Below are 18534 nucleotides of genomic sequence, written 5' to 3'. Positions count from 1 at the left end.
AACATGTGAGAGTCAGCTGACTGGAGATTTTTGGCTGCCGTGCCGGTAGTTTTAATGCTCACTTAGAGTTGGAAGGTTGAGGGAGGCACTGGATGCAGATTATCCCCTTGTCAAGAATGTGACCCTTTTCCACCCAATTCCTTAAGTCGCCTTAGGGAGAGAGAGTGAGAGAGAGAGAGAGAGAGAGAGAGAGAGAGAGAAAGAGAGGTGGGGCCAAAGTCGCCCCACCGAACATCAGATTCTGGCGTGCTGGGACCACTTGAAACGGATATGTTTTATATGCAGCAGGGCCTTGCTTTGTCAGCAGGAAATGAAATAGTGGACACCCAGTAAGGCGATAAAATAATAAAGTTGCTGTAACATACATCAAATGATTGAACAGGGGCTAGAGTCTGTTGCTGTATTGTTCTTATAGCTGAATTTTAAGGGCACCTTAATGAGAATCAGTTATACACTTTGTATTACCACCATGAAAAAAAGCAGTCATGCTTCAGTACTTTATTAAACCCTGTTGACACTGTATTTGCTTTTCTTTCCTCACATTGCTTCACACATTCCATAAAATCAAAACAATTACTGCCACAGACTTTACAAAACTAAATCCACAATTGTAGAAAGAATAGTTGTGTAGAGTATCAACACTGTTGTTAATTTTAAGGGTAACCAAAAAGATCTTTGGCCATTTGTGAGGCCCTAAATGTAACTATGGTATAGTTAAGATTCAAACACTCGAGAGAACAGCGAAGACCTTTCTCTGTTTCTTCCTTTCACGTCTTTCCTGCTTCTTGTGTTTTGGTTTCTGTGGGTCTCCGGGAGGGATACCGGTCAGAAGAAATAGCGGGGTCTCCTGTGTGCTTGTGTCTTTGACAGTTGGCCTTTGCTGGGCCAAAGTGCTTGTGTCGGACTGGGGAGGGACTGTGTTAGCACTCACACCAGCGGTCAACATCACCTCATAGTCAGCTTTGTCTGGGTTTTGCACAGGAACCGTGTGGGTGGACGTGGGAGTTAGAATGGGGGTGAGAGTCGTGCCAAAAATGTGACCGATTTTCCTCCGTTCTCTGGACTCTCTTGACCTTTGTTGCTTGCCTTTCCGTGAGGGTTCCACAGGTTTACTGATTGGGGGAGGCGCCAGTCTAGCCACACTCTGGTAGTCCAGTCTTTTAGGGGGGACGTGGTAGCCCAGCGTGCTCACCTCAGAGGCGGAAACTACCGGAGTCCCACCAGTGGGCTCCTCCTCACTCCCTGTGTGCTGAGGCCCCTCTCCTTCCTCTAAAGGAGGTATAACTTTTCCCGCTCTCTTTCTCCCCCCTCCCATCCCCCTCTCCTTTGACCTCGGCCTTTTGGCTCGGGAAGGCTTGGTGGTGGGCGCCCCTGCTGTCGTGGCAACGGGGCCCTCTTCGCTTGCGTTTCCCAGGGTGCCTGAGCTGGGCTGTCCCGCAGCCTCAGCTTGCCTGCTTTCAACCGTAGTGCTGTCGCTGCCGTCTCTGACAGAGGCCGTGATGGACTGATCTTCTTGTGTGTCCTCGTTAGCTTTCGGGGTGTTGGGGGAGGGCGTAGCTGCTCGCAGCATGTGCCTCAGCCTCTTCTGCCCCAGCCTCACTCTTTCTCTGTGGGTCTTGGTTTTGATAATCCCCATGTTTACAGTGAGAGTGGGAGATGCAGTGGCGGAAAGCGTGCGCTTGTCATCGTCCTTGTCCTTCGGCGACTCTTCTTTCGCCGATTCCGCAGGCGACATTGCACCGGCTGCCCTCTGAGGCTCGTCCCTCATCATGGTGTTCGACAGCTCCTCTTTGGCCTCCAGGTCTGCCTCGCTCCTCATGAAATTGTCCACGTTGGCTTCCGCCTGCTTGGTTAGCGCCGGGTCTTCGATGATGTTGATCCTGCTACTGACCTCTTCGGGCACGTGGCAGGAGGGAGCGCCCACTGCGCCCTCGTCCGTCTTGACCACCGTCTCCACGCTCGGCCTCCTCTTCCTCCCTTTGCCCTTCCCCCTCCTCTTTTTGTTCTTCCTCTTCTTACCGCCGGCATTCTTCTTCCGTTTCTTCTCCGAGCCCTGCGTCTCCTCCTTAGTCGCGTCTGGCGAGGAGCCCTGTGAGGTGGATACGGTGGCGAGCACTTTGATGAAATCCTCAGCCGCGGTCACCATGTTGGTGAGCGAGGGCGCCTCCGGGGTAGTGGTCTGCGAGCCGGACCCGGTGGACTGTGCGGTGCCGGCTCCCTCCGGAGTCTCCTCTGGCTCTATGCCAGGCTCCTCAGTGTTCTCCAGAGGAGGTAAGGGCAGATCATCAATGACATCAATGCCACCAAAATCATAAGCTATGGACTCTTTTAGCACAGCCACGGGAACCTTGTCGTACCGCTTACACCTACAGGGTGGCAGAGAGAGTTGGGAAACAGAATGAGGCGTGCACAAGGTGGGAGGTGCAGTAAATATAATTTTCCAATTGCAAGACCGCTTACATATTGGAATAGTGAGTTCAGACAGAGATACTTACACTCCATACCAGTGTCTTTCAACACACTGCTCCTCATAGGAAAACTCAAAGCAGGGCGCCTCGATGACATTGAAGAATGCCTGTCCAACAACCCTGGAGGAAGTGTCATTCACTTCCCGGAGACATGCCTTCAATCTACAAAACAAAAAACAGCCCTGGACATTTAATGAATTTTATGACTTATGACTTTATGACTTTTTCTTTGTTTAAACAAAAGCCTGTCTGAATGTACTTTCAATATTTAAACTGAATGTGGTTAACATTCAATTGTTTTACAGTGTTTCAATTATAAGTAAAAGGGTTTCAAACAGATTAGATCATAACACTCACTGAGAAATGTTATCTAAAAGAGGCTTATTCCATACACACGACTTTTATTCGTTCAGCTCATGCAGCTTTGTGAAGGATTCTTGAACTCACGCGTTATCGCAGTCGCAGTGGCTAATTGGGTGCCATTTAAAGTTGGTGTAGCCATAATTGGAGGAGAAGGCATGGATGACGTGGGGACAGTGGTCATGCACGCGGCAACAGTTGTCGGTCTCAGCGAATTCCCCTGAAAATGACCAAGTGCGAACGCATCCTTTCAGCCATTTACTGAATCAAGACAGGTCGCAAGCAAACTGAGTAACACTTTCATGCAGGTTTCAAAGGTTAGACTATGTGTTTTAGTGTCCAAGGTACATTTACATTTGCAACAAAACATTTATGATTTAAATGAATTGAATAAATCGTTCATCACACTCACCGAGCTGGTCATAATTTTCAGCATTGTTACCGGCGCCACACCACAAAGTCCCAGGGTAGGTAAAGCCGCGCTTGGATCTGCGCAGGATGGAAGACTCTGTTCCTTTCCTTTCGACTTTTCCCCTCTCCCGTACTGGCAGTTGACTTGCCGCATCTGTCGAGCGCTTCGATTTCAACTGGAGGCACTTCAACTTAATGTCAGTAATGTTCGTGAAGCTGGGATTCAAAGCGGTGGGAATTGTGACCTGACCTCTTAGTCCCAGTTTACACACATACATGAACGATTTAACTTGCATTTGGTCTGTTGTTAACGCGCAGTCGACTAGTTTACCGGTGGCATCGTGAACGGAACGGACTTCTTCAATTCCGTCCGACACTTGAAGCAGATGGTACTCGCCGACATTTGACCTTTTGGCGCAGAGGGTATTGTTGAGCAAGTAAAATAATTCTTTACTCTCCTTCTCTGCCTCCAAGGAATTGCTTAAGAAGTCTGCCTTAACGAATTCCCCGTCTAAGTAAGACAGGAAGACGAAAAACACCGACCACATTGCTGCAGGCTGCAATTTCAGCACCACCAGCACCAAGACAGCACCGCAACCTGACTGCCTCCGCTTGCTGCCGAGTGTCGATTTATTGGGTGCATTGAACAGGGGGCGAGTATTAATAAAGTTGACGGTCGATAATGGGAGTGGTCTGTCATTTAATTAACCCTTCACTGATTGGTCAGCTGTCGACATTCGACACAGAAGCACCAAACCAGATATGTTTGAGTGTCTGCGCCTGCAGGACTGCATTTTAAAGATATCATTGTTTCTTTTCCCACATAGGGCTACTTTATGTAGTGAACAAAATATATGCACCAATAAACAAGGCCTTTATTTAGGGAAGTGACAGGGGATTGCTAATTAACTTGGCAGTAGATTCAAATCTTCAATTCGTGGTTTATATCTGCATTTTATTGACAAGGTACAGTGTAATTAAATATAGTCTGCGGTGTTGGAGCACACCACTACACTGAAGTAGTAAGACTTGTAAAGTAGCCTACTACTGGCTGAAGTTTTGACCGCAAGTTACCCCTTACGTTCTCGTTTCCCACTGAAACTGGCGATTTACTTCAATGACGCAGCAAGGAGGAGGTTCTTACAACGCTTTCCATGGTAACAAGGGATGGGGTGATTCTGTCGACCCAACGAGATTGGGCATCTTTCAAATACCACAAAAGGGATGGGAAATGGCCCAGTTTAAGATGTAAACTGAAGTCTGCGCTGCGGAAGAAAGGGCCCAAAAGGAGGACGTTTTATCATCTTGGGGGAGCTGCATCTCCCCTTCTGTCAGTCACTTTCTAGGGTGACATGTCTCGTCAGAAAAGATGCAGCAAAGACTGCATGTACGAACAAGCTTCCCAAAGAGGTTATTGTCAGGCCTCCCATGCATTAGGTGGTTCATATGTCTCACTGAGTGACTTAATATCGTAACACCCCCAAATACCACCACTTTTGTTCAGAAATTCTAAAACAACGATGTTTTTTAACACTTCAAAATAACATTTGCTAAATGAACCTTACATTTTTCAGTAGCCATAGATGTGTAGATTTGAACAAAATCTGGTTTGGTTCTTAACGGGAGCATTTACTGCCTGAAATATCTGATTTTGTTTACCACGCTCGGAGTTATAGTGCTGGCCTGATGGGTCGCCTATTTACACCGTTGCAACGGCACATGAACGGTTAGACTGAGAATTCTCGTCATGAAATTAAAATTCCACTGGAGCTCCAAGCGGTTGTGTACACGCAGCCTTACAACACTGTTTACAGCTCTTGGAGTCACGGTAAAATGTCATTTTTGGTACATGGCTAATTTAGATACACCTGTGGTGTTGGTGGTTGCGTTTATTTAGGAGTCCGCTGTTTTGGTTTGTATATAAATGGATAGTGACACATAGGCCTACAGGCAAGACGGTGGAAATACGGGACCGACGGATAGAGATGTTAATTTCCAAGGCCAAATGGGAGCCTAATTAACTACAATGAATCGGTTACCAATCAGCGTGTTTAGGCGAACGAAATCCAGATTTAATAGGCCGAAATTCAGATTTAATACAGAAGACGTTGCACAGACTACTTTTGGCATTCGTTAAAAGTTCGATTTCAAAAGTTTGCTCAATTTGGATAAAGAAATAAATAAAGCGGTGCAATAAATAAATAGGCGGTGCAATGGCAGAGGAAATGAAAGATGGCATAGCCTATTTGGATGTAGACTACTATTCATCATCTCGCTCGGATACCCTGGTTTGCACCGGAGCGCGACACGCAGTGCAGGGCAAGGGGTTTTCAGTCACATGGGCAACTGAGTAGCTCATAAAGGACTTCTCCAAAGGAATGGGGTGGCTGAAAGCAATCGGATTGAAAGAAGGCGGGGAAATGATGCAAAATCAGAAGAGGTAACAATAGACTTAAAATCCCGTCCGTTTATTATGAATTATTTATTCAGTAGGCTACCTACTGACTGTGCCAAGGATGCTAATCCTTATGTAGGTCCATACCTGTGCCAGTTAGAGGATATTAACATTCTAAAATAGGCTATACAAATAAGACTCAGACTAGTTTTATAATAGCCTGTTAACTATTTGGCCATCCAATGGGAGTCTACACCATAGTTTATTTGATGAATATTTGACCACGCTAATTTGGACACAGTTGGTCAGTGGGCCGTTACAAAGCACCAACATCTGTTGTCTGTGTTATGTGTAACGTTTTGGTTTATTCCCAGGGACCCATATGCCACCCTAAAGCCCCCAAAATAAAGGTGACCGGGCAAATAGGCTCCTCTTTAGTCCACTTCTGCATCACAATATTTGGAAGAAAATATTTATCACGCATCAACGCCTACCCACTGAATAATATAACCAGGGAGTGGAGACGCACGTCTGTTCGCATGCGGCTGGATCAAGGTAAACTTCTCTGTGGCCATGACATCGATAGTTTAGTTTTTGTCACTTCAATCCAAATAACGAATTTAGTTTTGTTTGCACCTGTAGGCAGGGGTGTTACTGTATCTTCAATATTGGGGCACACTTTACATCAGAGATAATAGGGCCTACTATGTCTAAAACACGCATGCATGATCTGTTACCTCACCTTATCCAGACATCTGGATGAAAACATTGAACTCACACGGGAAATGGACATGGCCATAAGTTACTCAAAACCCTTTGCTATGTTTTTAGAAACAGAAATGACATCATAGAGTTAAAAAAACTGAGATTTAGGCCAGCTTAGTGCATTAGCCGACAGTGTGGAGACAGTGGCTCTGCAACTGCCATGATCACACACACTGGTGTGCTTAAGTGTTTGGTGTATTTGATGATGAGTAGCCTGTACTGTGCGACTGCAGTTCTTTTCGTTTTCAGAATGTTCAGCTATATCCATAACCTTAAGACTGTTTATTCAGTGATTAGCCAGCTATACCACCAGAAACCAACAATCATGTAAGACCTGTGCATGCTCTCTCTTCCGTGCGCATGAAAACTGCGCGCATGTTTAAGATTTGTTTCAGAACTTTCTATCTGCTTTCCTTTTGGACAGAGGAAAATAATATTAATAATAAGCATACGTTTAATAAATAAGTATAATACCCTGATAATGTGACGTAGAATATCCAAAGAGGTGAAGTTGAGAAAAGTTTAATCAGACAACATAAATAATTTCCCCAAGTGGAAATTATTCACAAGGAACGTGACAAGTCTTGAGAAGAACAACATCAGCAGGTAACACGCTGAACAGCATGCATCGATAAAGCAAATATTTCTTAGACAAGCCTTTGTGTTTCAATATGCAACTTTATACTCCCACTTGTAAAAAACTGTTTCAAATACAGAACGTATAGAATAACTGTGCCGGGTCACAGACTCCGTTTGTTTGCATAACTCACAGAGGGCAGTATTGAGTGTTCTTCTCAGAAATGTTAACGGTACGCCCCCCTTGGCTTTGGACAGCGGTGCTTAGTTTGTGCGTGTCAGTCAACTTCTGCTTCGATCTTCACCAGCTTGCAGAATGGACGCTTTGGCTTTCCCTCAAGACAGGGGAAAGGGCTGGTATATATCTCTCATGGCACCTAACACCAAAGGACCAAAGTTTGCTTGGCTTGACCCTTCAAGGCTCTACTGCAACTCCCAGGTATGCCCAGTGGCAGTCTTGCAAATGTTGCGTATTGTTTTCACACTTTCAGCTTGTTACAGTAATTACTCCTCTTAAAGACAGCAGTTATTTTAATCACTAACTTCTTCACAGACAGATTCGCACTAGTATATTACTGCACAATCTACTGCAGAGCATTAGTTAATATCTTTTGTGTTTGTTTAAAGGCATTATCAGATTGTGTTCAGGACCTGCTGAAACCATTCCAGAATGAGTCGATTGACATTGTTGCTGGCATAGATGCCATGGGATTCATTCTAGGTAAACTGGGGGGAAAACAAGGTTCTGGCTCACAGGCTTCTGGTGAGGTGTGTCTACACATATGCTGGGGATGTTATTTTGAGAACACAGGCCACACTCTGATACAGAAAGAAATTTTATCCACTGGGAAACCCACTAAATTTAGAAACACATTTGGCATCGGTCTCTCTCTCTCTCTCTCTCTCTCTCTCTCTCTCAAACCACCAGTTACACACAAAATAAATTATAAAAATTCTTTATATGTTTATGGTGTGTTTCTGTTGGTGGCTAGTTAGTTTATATAATACCCTCAAATTATTTTTTTTTATAACAAGGTCCTGTTAGGATAGGTAAACACATCTGTAGTTCCCCCAAGCTTCCTAGTCCATTCACCACAGAGATTTGCAGCCGGGGAATGAAAGTTTGTGAAAATGTAACCGTGTCAGCTAGGTTAACTAGAGTTGAAACAAAACTCCTTAGACTATTGCCTCTTTAAATATTATATATTCTGGATGTGATATCCTCCTGAGAACCAATCCATAGACCTATGTCCTCTGTAGTGGACATAAGTTCTAGAAGCATACCCCTTTACCCCTTTGAGCTATTCTATCAATTCCTGGTCTTTTAAAGAGGACATCCTGGGCTTTCTAATGATATATCATGTGATTGGCTGGGTTGCTGGGAACCTCCTCTACCTGGTTCTCAAAAATGGTTGACATCAAAACAAGCACATTTTATGGAAGGAGGAGAGGTAAGTCAAATAGTGTCTTCTTATTAAGCATTCATTATGATGGCAATATATGGTCTTGTTAATGAAAATGTCAGGAATCATATGATTCATTAAGTTATTTTACATTTTGAAATAATAGTGACTTTATGAATGTCCATTATAATGGACACCAGGACCAAAATATTTTGATTTTTTTGGGAAATTTAGGAGATCATTTGTATAGGATGAATGGGGGGGGGGGGGGGGGTCAGATTTGGAGCTCTCAGGCGATGAGTGAGTGAAACAGAGATGAGGACTATGATCCTGTGCCTCAAGAAGATAGCGCAAGGAAGAGTAAGACTAAAAAATGAATTATCACAGATGAAAGAAAAACATGAAAATGAGATGAACAATCCAGAAAAAAGAAATACAACTGTCCAAAAAGGCAAATAAAGTAGTCTAGAAGGATAAATAACATTTCCCTTATATTTGGTTAAGTTTACCCTTGATTTAATACCACTAAAAGCATAATTTGTCCATTTTTGTCTATTTTCATGGCAACCTTTTCATAGTAAAACGGTCCTTTTGTCCACCACAGGGGACATGCTATAAAATTTAAAATAAAAATAAATTTAAAAAAAAAAAAAATTGTAAGATGTTTTTTTAATCCTAAATAGAAAGGAAATCACAAAAAAAAGAAATTGTTGGACACTTTTTTCTTGGTTCCCAGGAGGATATCACAGTTAGCAAACTGAAAATCTATACACAATATGTCACCTCATATAATATATTATGTATCTACTCAGGGTCTGCTGTGGCTACCACTCTTGGGAAAGGTTTCCTGGCCATCCGTAAAGCAGGACATTTATGTATCGACACTCAGACCCAAGATTACAGTGACTATTCGGGGCGCGAGAAACTGATGGAAGTGCGTCTGGACGTACTCAGGCCAGGTACCATCACACATGTGAAAACATTAGCTAGTTTAATGTTGATATGGGCTGGCCATGCAGCTCTGTTGCACGGTGAATGAAAATATTTCCCCCCGAAGTTCAAGTTAGTTGCCTTCGGAACAAAGAATGTACAATGAACGCAGCACACTTTTTTACTTGCAAAATTAAATTGACTCAGTAAATATTGAAATTCAAGGTGTTATATTTCAGGATCCCTTGTTAAAAAGTTGATTATTTGGTCCTCAAAACCTTTTAAAATAAAACCACTTCCAAATATATTTTCTGGCTAAACACCTTTAAGTGAAAATTCCCTGTTTTGTGATCACACATTCGGTTTCCGTGGATTCAGTTCCTTATTGTTTCGCCTCATTTAGTGAAAGCAGTAAACCTGTTTCGGTATCAAAATGAGTACAAGTAAAAAAGTAAAAATCAGGGAGAGTGAAAAAGTGGAGTACGCCACCTGAAACCACCTCTAGCCTGCTAATTATTTTGTGTTAATGGATGACCTCCAGGTGTCAAGCTGTGGGTCCATTTGAATATGGAAGAAACCTGGCTACACTGAACTTCACTGTCGTCATTGGCCTATACAGTTTAGCCAAGCACATCCTGCCAGGCAGGATGTGACCTCCTGTACTTTGACTGAAAAGACCCCCTTTTGGCCATTCTACACTCCCCAGTTCAGTGAGCAAGTTCAGTTCCTGTTCCTGTCAATTGAATATATATACACCCCAGTTGTCACTTGTTTAGGTTGAAAATAAAAGATAGATCCCTAAGAGCATGACCTCTTGCTGTTTGAGAAGGCCAATAGTCACATTCACCTCTCAGTAAAATATGGAGGGTATAGTAGTACTTGTAGTATACTACAAACTACAATTACTGCATCTACTTGCAGACTGTTGCATTGCCAGAGAATGTGTGGTCTTACATAATACTTTGGCCTGCTCATTTAACACATTTTTACATTAAAATGCAGGGAAAGCAGATCAAGCCTATTATAAAACAAAATGTTGTGTAGGGACCACAAAAATATTGAAAGCTCAAAAAAGTGTAAGAAACAAAACTTCTCTTTAAAGATTAAGGCATCTTTTATGGAACCTACTTTCCTTTGAAGACCATGTAAACCAAACATAAATATGGGTTCTGAATGTTTTCATACCACAGAAAAAAGAGGGTCATCAACCAGACAAATTTGATTGAATAAAAACTTTACCAAATCAATTATATTAGGTTTTTATGGCACCCCGTTTTGGGACAAAGGTGCTGCACTTCTAAACTGTACTACCACATAGTTTCAACCATTTTAAATGAGCCGATGCTAATGATAAAATTTGCATCTTTTGTCAATCTACTGCAGAAAGCATATTTTTCACAACACTTGTTTCTTAACCTATACAAGGTATTTCCAAACAAATTCTAGATCAATATATAGCCTTCCGCCGTTTTATTAGAGGAACCAATGAAAGCTGGTATCTTACAGGCCTGAAGGTGCTTATAGTGGATCAGTGGATCGAGACGGGAGGCACCATGAAGGCAGCCATCCAGCTTGTGGAGAAGCAAGGGGCCACGGTGGTGGGTGAGTCTGCCTATTCACTGTTGAACCACAACACCTTATTGTCTATGATGGTGTCCTTAAAGCCATTGAGAAGGAGAAGCCCCTGGTCGAGGCTAGGCTCAATGTGGGGAGGAGTACAACGTTGAGCTCAGCCCATGTTCAGCACGTCAGCCAACGTTTGAAACCATCAGCCTCACGGAAGCACCCTCAGCCTGTACTCTGAATTGCACTGGTTTGTCACAGCAGAAATAAGGTTACAAAGCTCTCAGTTATAATATATTATAAACAACAAACAAACTACACTAATAAATAGTGACAACCTACGATAACTGATACCTTTCAGACAGTAGGCCTACACTTTCACAGTAAACTAGACACATTCAAATGTGTCAGTGAAACACTCATGGAAGTTTGATTTCTTGACATTTGGTGAAGAATGCTATTCCTCGTTTTTGGATAAAAGGGTCTGCTAAATGAATAAATGTGATATAATAAATGTTTACTGATTCTGTTCAAATTGTGTGTAGGTGTTGCTGCAGTGGCCATTGAGAACAGTGAGGGTGGCACATGGATTAAGCAGAACTATAAGCACTCGCACTGCATCCCAGAGGAACTCCAATCACAGATCGACAGCCAGTACCTGGAATCGTTCGCACTTTTTGGCCACAAAAAACAGTGAACCCCAGGAAACAGTGTGGGAATGAGAGTGAGAGAGAGGTAGACTATCAGAAATGCGTGGGAAGCTTTTAGTGCCTCTTCCAGAGGAGATACTGATAGGCAGAGCCAAAGATAACACTCTCACAAGCGAGGCTTTATCTGCAGGAATCACATGAGGATGGTGCAGTCTTGTTTGGATAATTCCATGTTTGGATTGTACCTTTTTACAACTACCACAAGGTGGGGCTGTATGCAAACTAGAATTTCTAAATGCATTATAGAGATGGCCACTAAAGTTTAAACTCTTCTGTCTAAAATGTTGTCTTAGGGCAAAATACATGTGTCTCAATAGAAACTAATAAGGAATAATAATGAAACGAAATGAAGACATAATTTTGGGCCAATAATAAAAAGTGACTTCACTACATGCGGATGTGCCACACCTATGCTTTTTTACGTGAGACAGAGATCCCATTGTAAATACAACTTGATTTTATAACATGGTCATTTTCTAATGCATATGAAAAATAATTAAAAAGACAATGGTTGAAATTGCCTCAGAAAGATTATCTTTATTTTCTTTGGCAGTCTTGTGATTTGCATAAATTGGTAAAAATAATTAAAAAGCAAAAATGGAGGGACTTTCAAATATTATTACTGTCTTGATACACAATACGTATTATTCATATAGTTCCATAACTAGTAATATTGCATCTCATGTTTTGGCTTATTAAAGCTGTAAACAATGGTCACTTCCCTCTCAGTAAGCTCATATCATATGTAATGTATAGTTTGATCTGGTTCTCCAGAAACGTTGTGTGCACCATTTCAACCACATTACTTCTCATTACACTGCAGTAACTCCCTCATTGTATTTGTACCTAAAAGTGGATTGAACACACAGCAAAACAACAGCATATAAATTTAACTTGGACTAAAAGCATAAGGCAAAATAATTTGGGGGTGGGGGTATGGGAGTTCAATTCCTTATCACTTTTATAATACTAAAATGAGTAAATAAAAACAATGTTTGCAAAAACTCTCAAATCCGTCTTTACATAACTCTCTCATGGTTCAGCACACGTGGGACAAAAAGCATGGCAGTGACCAAAAGAATTCCCCTCTTACTGTACCAGGCCAGCTGACATTCCAACCTCATAAACAGAAAAAGATCAAATAAATAACCTCAGTCTTCGGAGAGCCCCTAAAACTCTTTGTAGTGTTTTCTTAGAGAGGTGAACACTCTTGCCATTGTGTCACCGCTCCTCAAGACCTTCCCATGCAGGAAAGACTGTATGTCTGGACTTGGTACGGTGTCAGTGAATATTCCAGAATGTTCTCTCTCATTGACAGCAGTTAGGGTGCTTCTTCTTGGATGTGGTGTGTGTGTTGTTGGAGTTGCTGGTGATTTCTAGGAGAGAAATGAGAGAAGCCATTCTGAGTCTGTATTTAAACCATTCTAGCTTTTCCCTTCCTGAAAGCCATTCGGTTGCATTCCATTCTAAATCTGTAGAGAACTTTAAGGTAAGACATGACTAAAAAGTGTTTTGTGTTAAAATGTCCAATTAACCACTTAGGACATTCCTCCCCAAAATCAAATGTTCGTGACCTTGAATGTTGTCCATTCACACCAGGCTCTGAAAGAATGTTGTCTTTTACCTCTTGCACATTTTTATGGTTGGCATTAAATTAAATGAGAATAATGTTTAAAAGGACCAGGCAAGTACTTACTAACAACTTCCCCAATGCGTCGGGATCCACTCTTCTCCAGTTCTGCTAGGACATTGGCCTCGAATGTTAGGGACGCAACACGGAAGAAAAACTCCCTCACGCCCTCTCCTGCACCAGAGCACAAGAGAGTTAACATGGCTGTCCGGTGACATGAATTAACTTAGGTTGGAGATCTAATATTTCTAAAATGGGCATAGATTCACAAATGATGATTGTGTGCATATCATCTTGTGTTAGTACCATTTTGTTGTTTAACCAGAAACAAGAAAAAAACATGCACACTCAAGAATTTATCCAGGAGGTTACTTTTCATGCAGTGTAATTTGTCACAAACCGAATCAACTCACAGATCCTTCCAGTTAATGCAAACACTTATTAGTTACTGTGGTATCACAGATTTCAACCTGTGTGCATCTCCTAAAACCACCCAAACCACTAGGCGCCCTGATCGAGACCTACTGACCTGTTAGTGCAGAGACAGCCCAGTACTCCGCCTTTATCTCTTCGGAGAGTCGAACAGCATCCTCCTCAATCTGAGAATACTGAGCAGGGGACTGCACATGACAGAGAGAGGTAGACGTTAGCCTTTCCAGAGTACAACAACAACCACCCATACACATGTGTTACACACCAGGCATAGCATACAGGAGCAATAAGCCACTTGTAGAAGAAAGAATAACTTAACTGACTTGCTAGCTTTGAGGTGTTACATGTATCTGCAGTGCACAAGGTAAAGGGTAAATGTAAACACAGTGAGGCTTTATTATAGTCTACTTTTAATTAGTGGTTCTTAGGAAAACAGAAGTGCTCAACAACAACAAAAAATCTTATTCTTTCTGAAGTTGATGAACCGAGCCTGATCTTGCAAAAAACAAAGACCAACCACATTTTTGAGGTCTGTGTGTTCAACAGACCCAGCATATTCAGTGGTCAGAACACCGTGGCCTCTTGCCAAGTTGGACCCTCCCTTCCACAAGAAACATTTCCAGCAGAGCCTAGCCTACGCTTCTAAAACTCAAAGTGGGATCGTTTGTCGCCCTAGGCACTGAACTTCGAGAATGGAATGTCAAACCACACACACACTCAAGTCTTTCTTGGTTCCAACCAAGAAGAGCAGCACACTGGAAGGGTCATTCTCCTTCATGGCGTCTTCCAGCCACTGCCTGGAAGAGGGAGGGAGAGACAGTCCGGGTTCACATTAATGTGGAACACCACATGAGAACAATATGGGATGGAATGCACAGGGTGAGGAACACCATGACTCACCTGGCATGACCCAACGATGACACATCCGTCAAGTCAAACACAATTATGATCGCTAAATGGGAGATAAAAAGCGGCATAATCTCAAAAGCCAACCAATTATGATGTCTCAGTTGATAAATTTGCTTCAATTGTCTAACTTGTCTGCATTAGACACAGATCTCAGGCTCATAAATGTGCAATATAGCCATAAAACGTAATTTGTGTACCTTGAGCCCCTCTGTAATATGTAGAAGCAATACATTTAAATCTCTCCTGCCCTGCGGTATCCCATCTACACAGAAGAGGTAGGGAGTTATGAACAGTTCTGTAGGACACTGATTCAAGGTATTAACTAATTCATTGGTAATTCTACAGAGACAGACACGGTCAGAAACTCACAGCTGCAAGCTGAAAGGGACACCTAGCACCTCAAACCGCTCCATCTCAAAGTCCACACCAATGGTGGCCTTGTAGTTCTTGTCAAAAGTGTCCTTACAAAACCTGTAATGAAAAAAAAAAACAGGCTTATCTAGAAATGTTCATAAAGGTGCTAGAAATGGGCCTGGTGAAATTGGTTTTGTTAACGCTTGTCCTCATAAAGGTTCATACAGGCTATTCATTATTAACTTTTCAGTCATTTTCAACCACTCCCCTCCCCATCAAATATTAAGCCTTAAGACTCCTTTTATCTGCTTACCTATTAATCAGACATGTTTTGCCAACAGCCAGGTCACCCACGACAATGACCTTGGAGATCTTAAACCTACTGGACAAAAAAAGGTGGCGTCAAGAGTTGCAAATTAGTTGATTTGATTTCATGCAAAAAAAAACACAGGATCCTAAAATACTTTGAGTCTTCGCTGTGTGCCCTTTTTGTATGTGTGCTGTGTGATGAGAGGTCTGCGTGGTGGTGGTGGTGATGTTTCCAGCTCACCCCACGGTCCCAGTCTTCTGTTCCTGGCATGCTGTCCGGACTTTGGAGTGGAACTCCTCCTTGGTGTGCAGGGCAGCCTCTTTGTTGAAGCACTGGAATAACAGAGTGGCAGAGTCAAGCATAATGATGTGATGGCTGAACAACAAATATGACGCGCACAGCATCTTCCTCAGAGTCAAGCATAATGATGTGATGGCTGAACAACAAATATGACGCGCACAGCATCTTCTTCAGAGTCAGGCATAATGATGTGATGGCTGAACAACAAATATGACACGCACAGCATCTTCCTCAGAGTCAAGCATAATGATGTGATGGCATGAACAACAAATATTACGCACACAGCGTTTTGTAGTCCTACTCTGTGAGCACCGACAGGCTAGAGCACGAGTGTTACCCATTTCAACAAATATAATGGGTGGGTGTATGTGTGTGTGTGAGAGAGATATGTGTATTCTTTCTGACTTATTCCTGTCTGGTTACATTGTATGTTCCTGCTGATTTGTGCCTGGTGCATCACTGTGGTGTGTGTGTGTCTGCTGACCTGTTCATGGCTTGTGGCAGTGTGTGTGTGCATATGAGAGTGCACCTGTATTGTGCAAAGTTGATTTGATTTAGAAGAACAATAAATAACGCTTTTCTGCACTGTGTTTCTATGGTTAAAGTCAGAGAATGCACTAGACCTACCGTAGGCAGCTGGGCTATGACTCGATCCCTCCGAATGGGCGGTAGCACACTCATGTCGGCAGTTCTGTGAGAGGAGAGGACATGCAGAATAGACATGTACAGTGATGCATTACGTAGGCCTCCAAAATAGAGCAAAAATTACTCGTTTATTTTAAGATCTTCACAATGTGGGATACCCAGCTCCTTTGGAAAAATGGTATTTTCATTTGTTGGGCTGTAAGTGACCAGACATGAGCACTACATGTAGCTTAATGCCACTTGGGTTTGGTGATGAGCTAATCTCCGTTAGTTAATCCTAGTGATTCGGAGAACAAAGAGGCACAATTAGGCTACACTGCATCATATTCCTACCTCATAAACGAATCAAAGAAACATTGTTACAAGTGTGCAACCCCAGAATGAATGCAACGTTACGTAAAATTAATCATTAAAGAGAATCTGTAAGTCAACACAATGCGATTCTTCAAGGATTCATTATCTGCTAATGGCAATACACAAACCCCAAACAACAAAGATGGATGCATATGCCCCCTTTGCTGTCATAAACTGTTGCCAAACTCCAGGACAATGCCACTGTAAAAGTTTGAAAGGAAGATGTTACGCATAAAAAGTCAATGACGTAGCTACCAAAATGAATCTTTTCCGCTCTCCCGCGTGGATAAATCTCGGGTGCTTCCACTCCACGAAGAAAACGCTACCCCGTTCCCAAAAAAGTTCAAAGGCACTCTTCGGTTTAGCACATATCCGCCAAGGGTTTCTTCGCAGACTAAAGGGAAAACGAAACCCTTAGCCCAAGGAAGTGTAATGTGGGACGGCAGGCAGATGACTTCTATTAAGTTGAGGGGTTGTGCGCACTAGGCTACACTTTTTTCCAAAAGATTCCTGTGTTTTTCCCCTCCAGGAAAGCGTATCCCCCTGGCGTCAGAGGAATGCCACGACCTGTCCCGTTCAGGAAAAGAGTTGCCTACTTGGACAAAACAGAAACAGAAAGGCTACTTTTGTTGTTGTCGAATTTGTTGCAAGATTACATTGTCAGTTCCATGTAACTGTTGTGAAGATAACCAATGCTTGTAATTATAATGTAGGACTAGCCTTTTTGTCCCCTTTTTGCTCACACAAATTTGTCAAATAAAGATAAGAAAAGCAAGTGAGGCTAAAAAAAATTAACACGCCTGTTTGTTTCTGAGCCTGAAGCATGAGCATGACAATGATTTAAACATATCTGTTTGAAATCTTTCAGCCTCTGAAAAAACGATGAGAAAATGAAAAAACTACAACTTCCATGTAGCATTCGGTCTCATTTTAATCCCAGCATCCTTTGCTGTTAAATGCTTTTTTAGCCAGCAGACTTGGCAAAAAGAAGCATTATTCAATAGAAAGAAACAAACAACAACAAAAACACTAGAACTATCCAAGGATGTCCAAGAAATAGCGTATAAAACAAACACACTTTGTTTTAAACACACACAAGGACTGCTACACTTTTGTTTGTAACGGTCCTTTTATGCTTCAATGAAGCCTATGTAAACATAGTGTTGCTGTTTGTGGGAACCTTGGCTGTTAGATGTGTCCATAGTAGTCTATTATAGCTGTAGAAACTACATTCCTTCCCCCTGATATACTTCACAGATAGGTGTACAGGCCAGCAACTAATTGCTCTGGTGTAAAATATCTGTTTTCTATGGAAGCCCACTACTTTTCCACCACTAGGGAAAAAAATGCCAGATACTAAGTGAAAATGATGAGATATAAAGTTATAATTATGAGATACTAAGTCATAATTATGAGATAAAAAGTCAAAATCATGAGATAAGTCAGCAGTAGCAGAAACGGACTTCCATAGTTTTCCCCCTTTGAATTCTACTAACGCCTGTTGCTTCTAAAGGGCTGATAGATGGCAGCATTACACCATCCACTGCAATTGTGTTGCCAAAGTCACAATAGAGACAACTTGTTCATGGTTGCCTAACTCAGCAGTTTTCTGAGGATATATTTGAGATGTAAACACACTTCTCTCATCATCAATAATTAAATGGATTGGATAAAATGTATGATAGCGAACCCTTGACAAGCCTGTGTGAAATCCCAATAATTAGAGATCACAGAAAAGAAACTGAAAAAAATCTTTAAAATTAAAAACAAATATTGTAATAATAATAAAAAAAATATAGCTGCAAGCAGCAATCTGGGGGCCAAGCAGTGCGCTATAGCAGGAATGGCGTTGCCATGGCATGAGCAAGCACTCACAGCAAGTTTGATTGCAATTGGATGAAGAATGGCTGAGAAATAAACTCATTTACTTTGTTACAGTGCCCCTAGAGGCGAAAATTACACCAATGTCCTTGTGCGTTCTCACAATCCGCTACCATGTCCCTGGACTTCATACACCAA

The 18534-nt window shown here is 42.2% G+C and overlaps 3 protein-coding genes across 4 annotated transcripts; 1 reads left to right on the top strand and 2 right to left on the bottom strand.

Annotated features, from left to right (window-relative positions):
- Positions 1-470: 470 nt before the first annotated feature.
- Positions 471-3970, bottom strand: proca1 (protein interacting with cyclin A1). The gene is made up of 4 exons (XM_042063856.1): positions 3241-3970; positions 2916-3048; positions 2496-2630; positions 471-2366 (listed from the first exon to the last, which is right to left on the bottom strand). Exons 1-4 carry the CDS (start codon positions 3785-3787, stop codon positions 722-724), a joined length of 2460 nt encoding a protein of 819 aa, XP_041919790.1. The 5' UTR covers positions 3788-3970; the 3' UTR covers positions 471-721.
- A 3259-nt stretch (positions 3971-7229) lies between these two features.
- Positions 7230-12101, top strand: zgc:174895 (uncharacterized protein LOC100126024 homolog). Its single transcript, XM_042063746.1, has 5 exons — positions 7230-7414; positions 7603-7696; positions 9191-9337; positions 10815-10910; positions 11417-12101. Exons 1-5 carry the CDS (start codon positions 7292-7294, stop codon positions 11566-11568), a joined length of 612 nt encoding a protein of 203 aa, XP_041919680.1. The 5' UTR covers positions 7230-7291; the 3' UTR covers positions 11569-12101.
- Positions 12102-12787: 686 nt separating this feature from the next.
- On the bottom strand, positions 12788-17074 carry rab34a (RAB34, member RAS oncogene family a). Of its 2 annotated transcripts, none has more exons than XM_042063744.1 (11): positions 16771-17074; positions 16144-16207; positions 15457-15548; positions 15220-15288; positions 14922-15023; positions 14750-14814; positions 14544-14595; positions 14359-14440; positions 13741-13831; positions 13278-13385; positions 12788-12957 (listed from the first exon to the last, which is right to left on the bottom strand). In XM_042063744.1, the coding sequence occupies exons 2-11, from the start codon at positions 16195-16197 to the stop codon at positions 12890-12892; spliced, it is 783 nt and encodes a 260-aa protein (XP_041919678.1). In that variant the 5' UTR covers positions 16198-16207; positions 16771-17074; the 3' UTR covers positions 12788-12889. The 2 variants fall into 2 exon arrangements, with proteins under 2 accessions (XP_041919678.1, XP_041919679.1); XM_042063745.1 differs by having other exon boundaries at positions 15220-15285; positions 16771-17072.
- Between the last annotated feature and the right edge of the window lie 1460 nt (positions 17075-18534).

The sequence above is a fragment of the Alosa sapidissima genome, chromosome 15, assembly GCF_018492685.1.
Source record: "Alosa sapidissima isolate fAloSap1 chromosome 15, fAloSap1.pri, whole genome shotgun sequence".
Taxonomy (NCBI): Eukaryota; Metazoa; Chordata; class Actinopteri; order Clupeiformes; family Clupeidae; genus Alosa; species Alosa sapidissima.
Note: the sequence above shows the minus strand (reverse complement) of the source record. Positions and strands in the feature narration are given on the sequence as shown.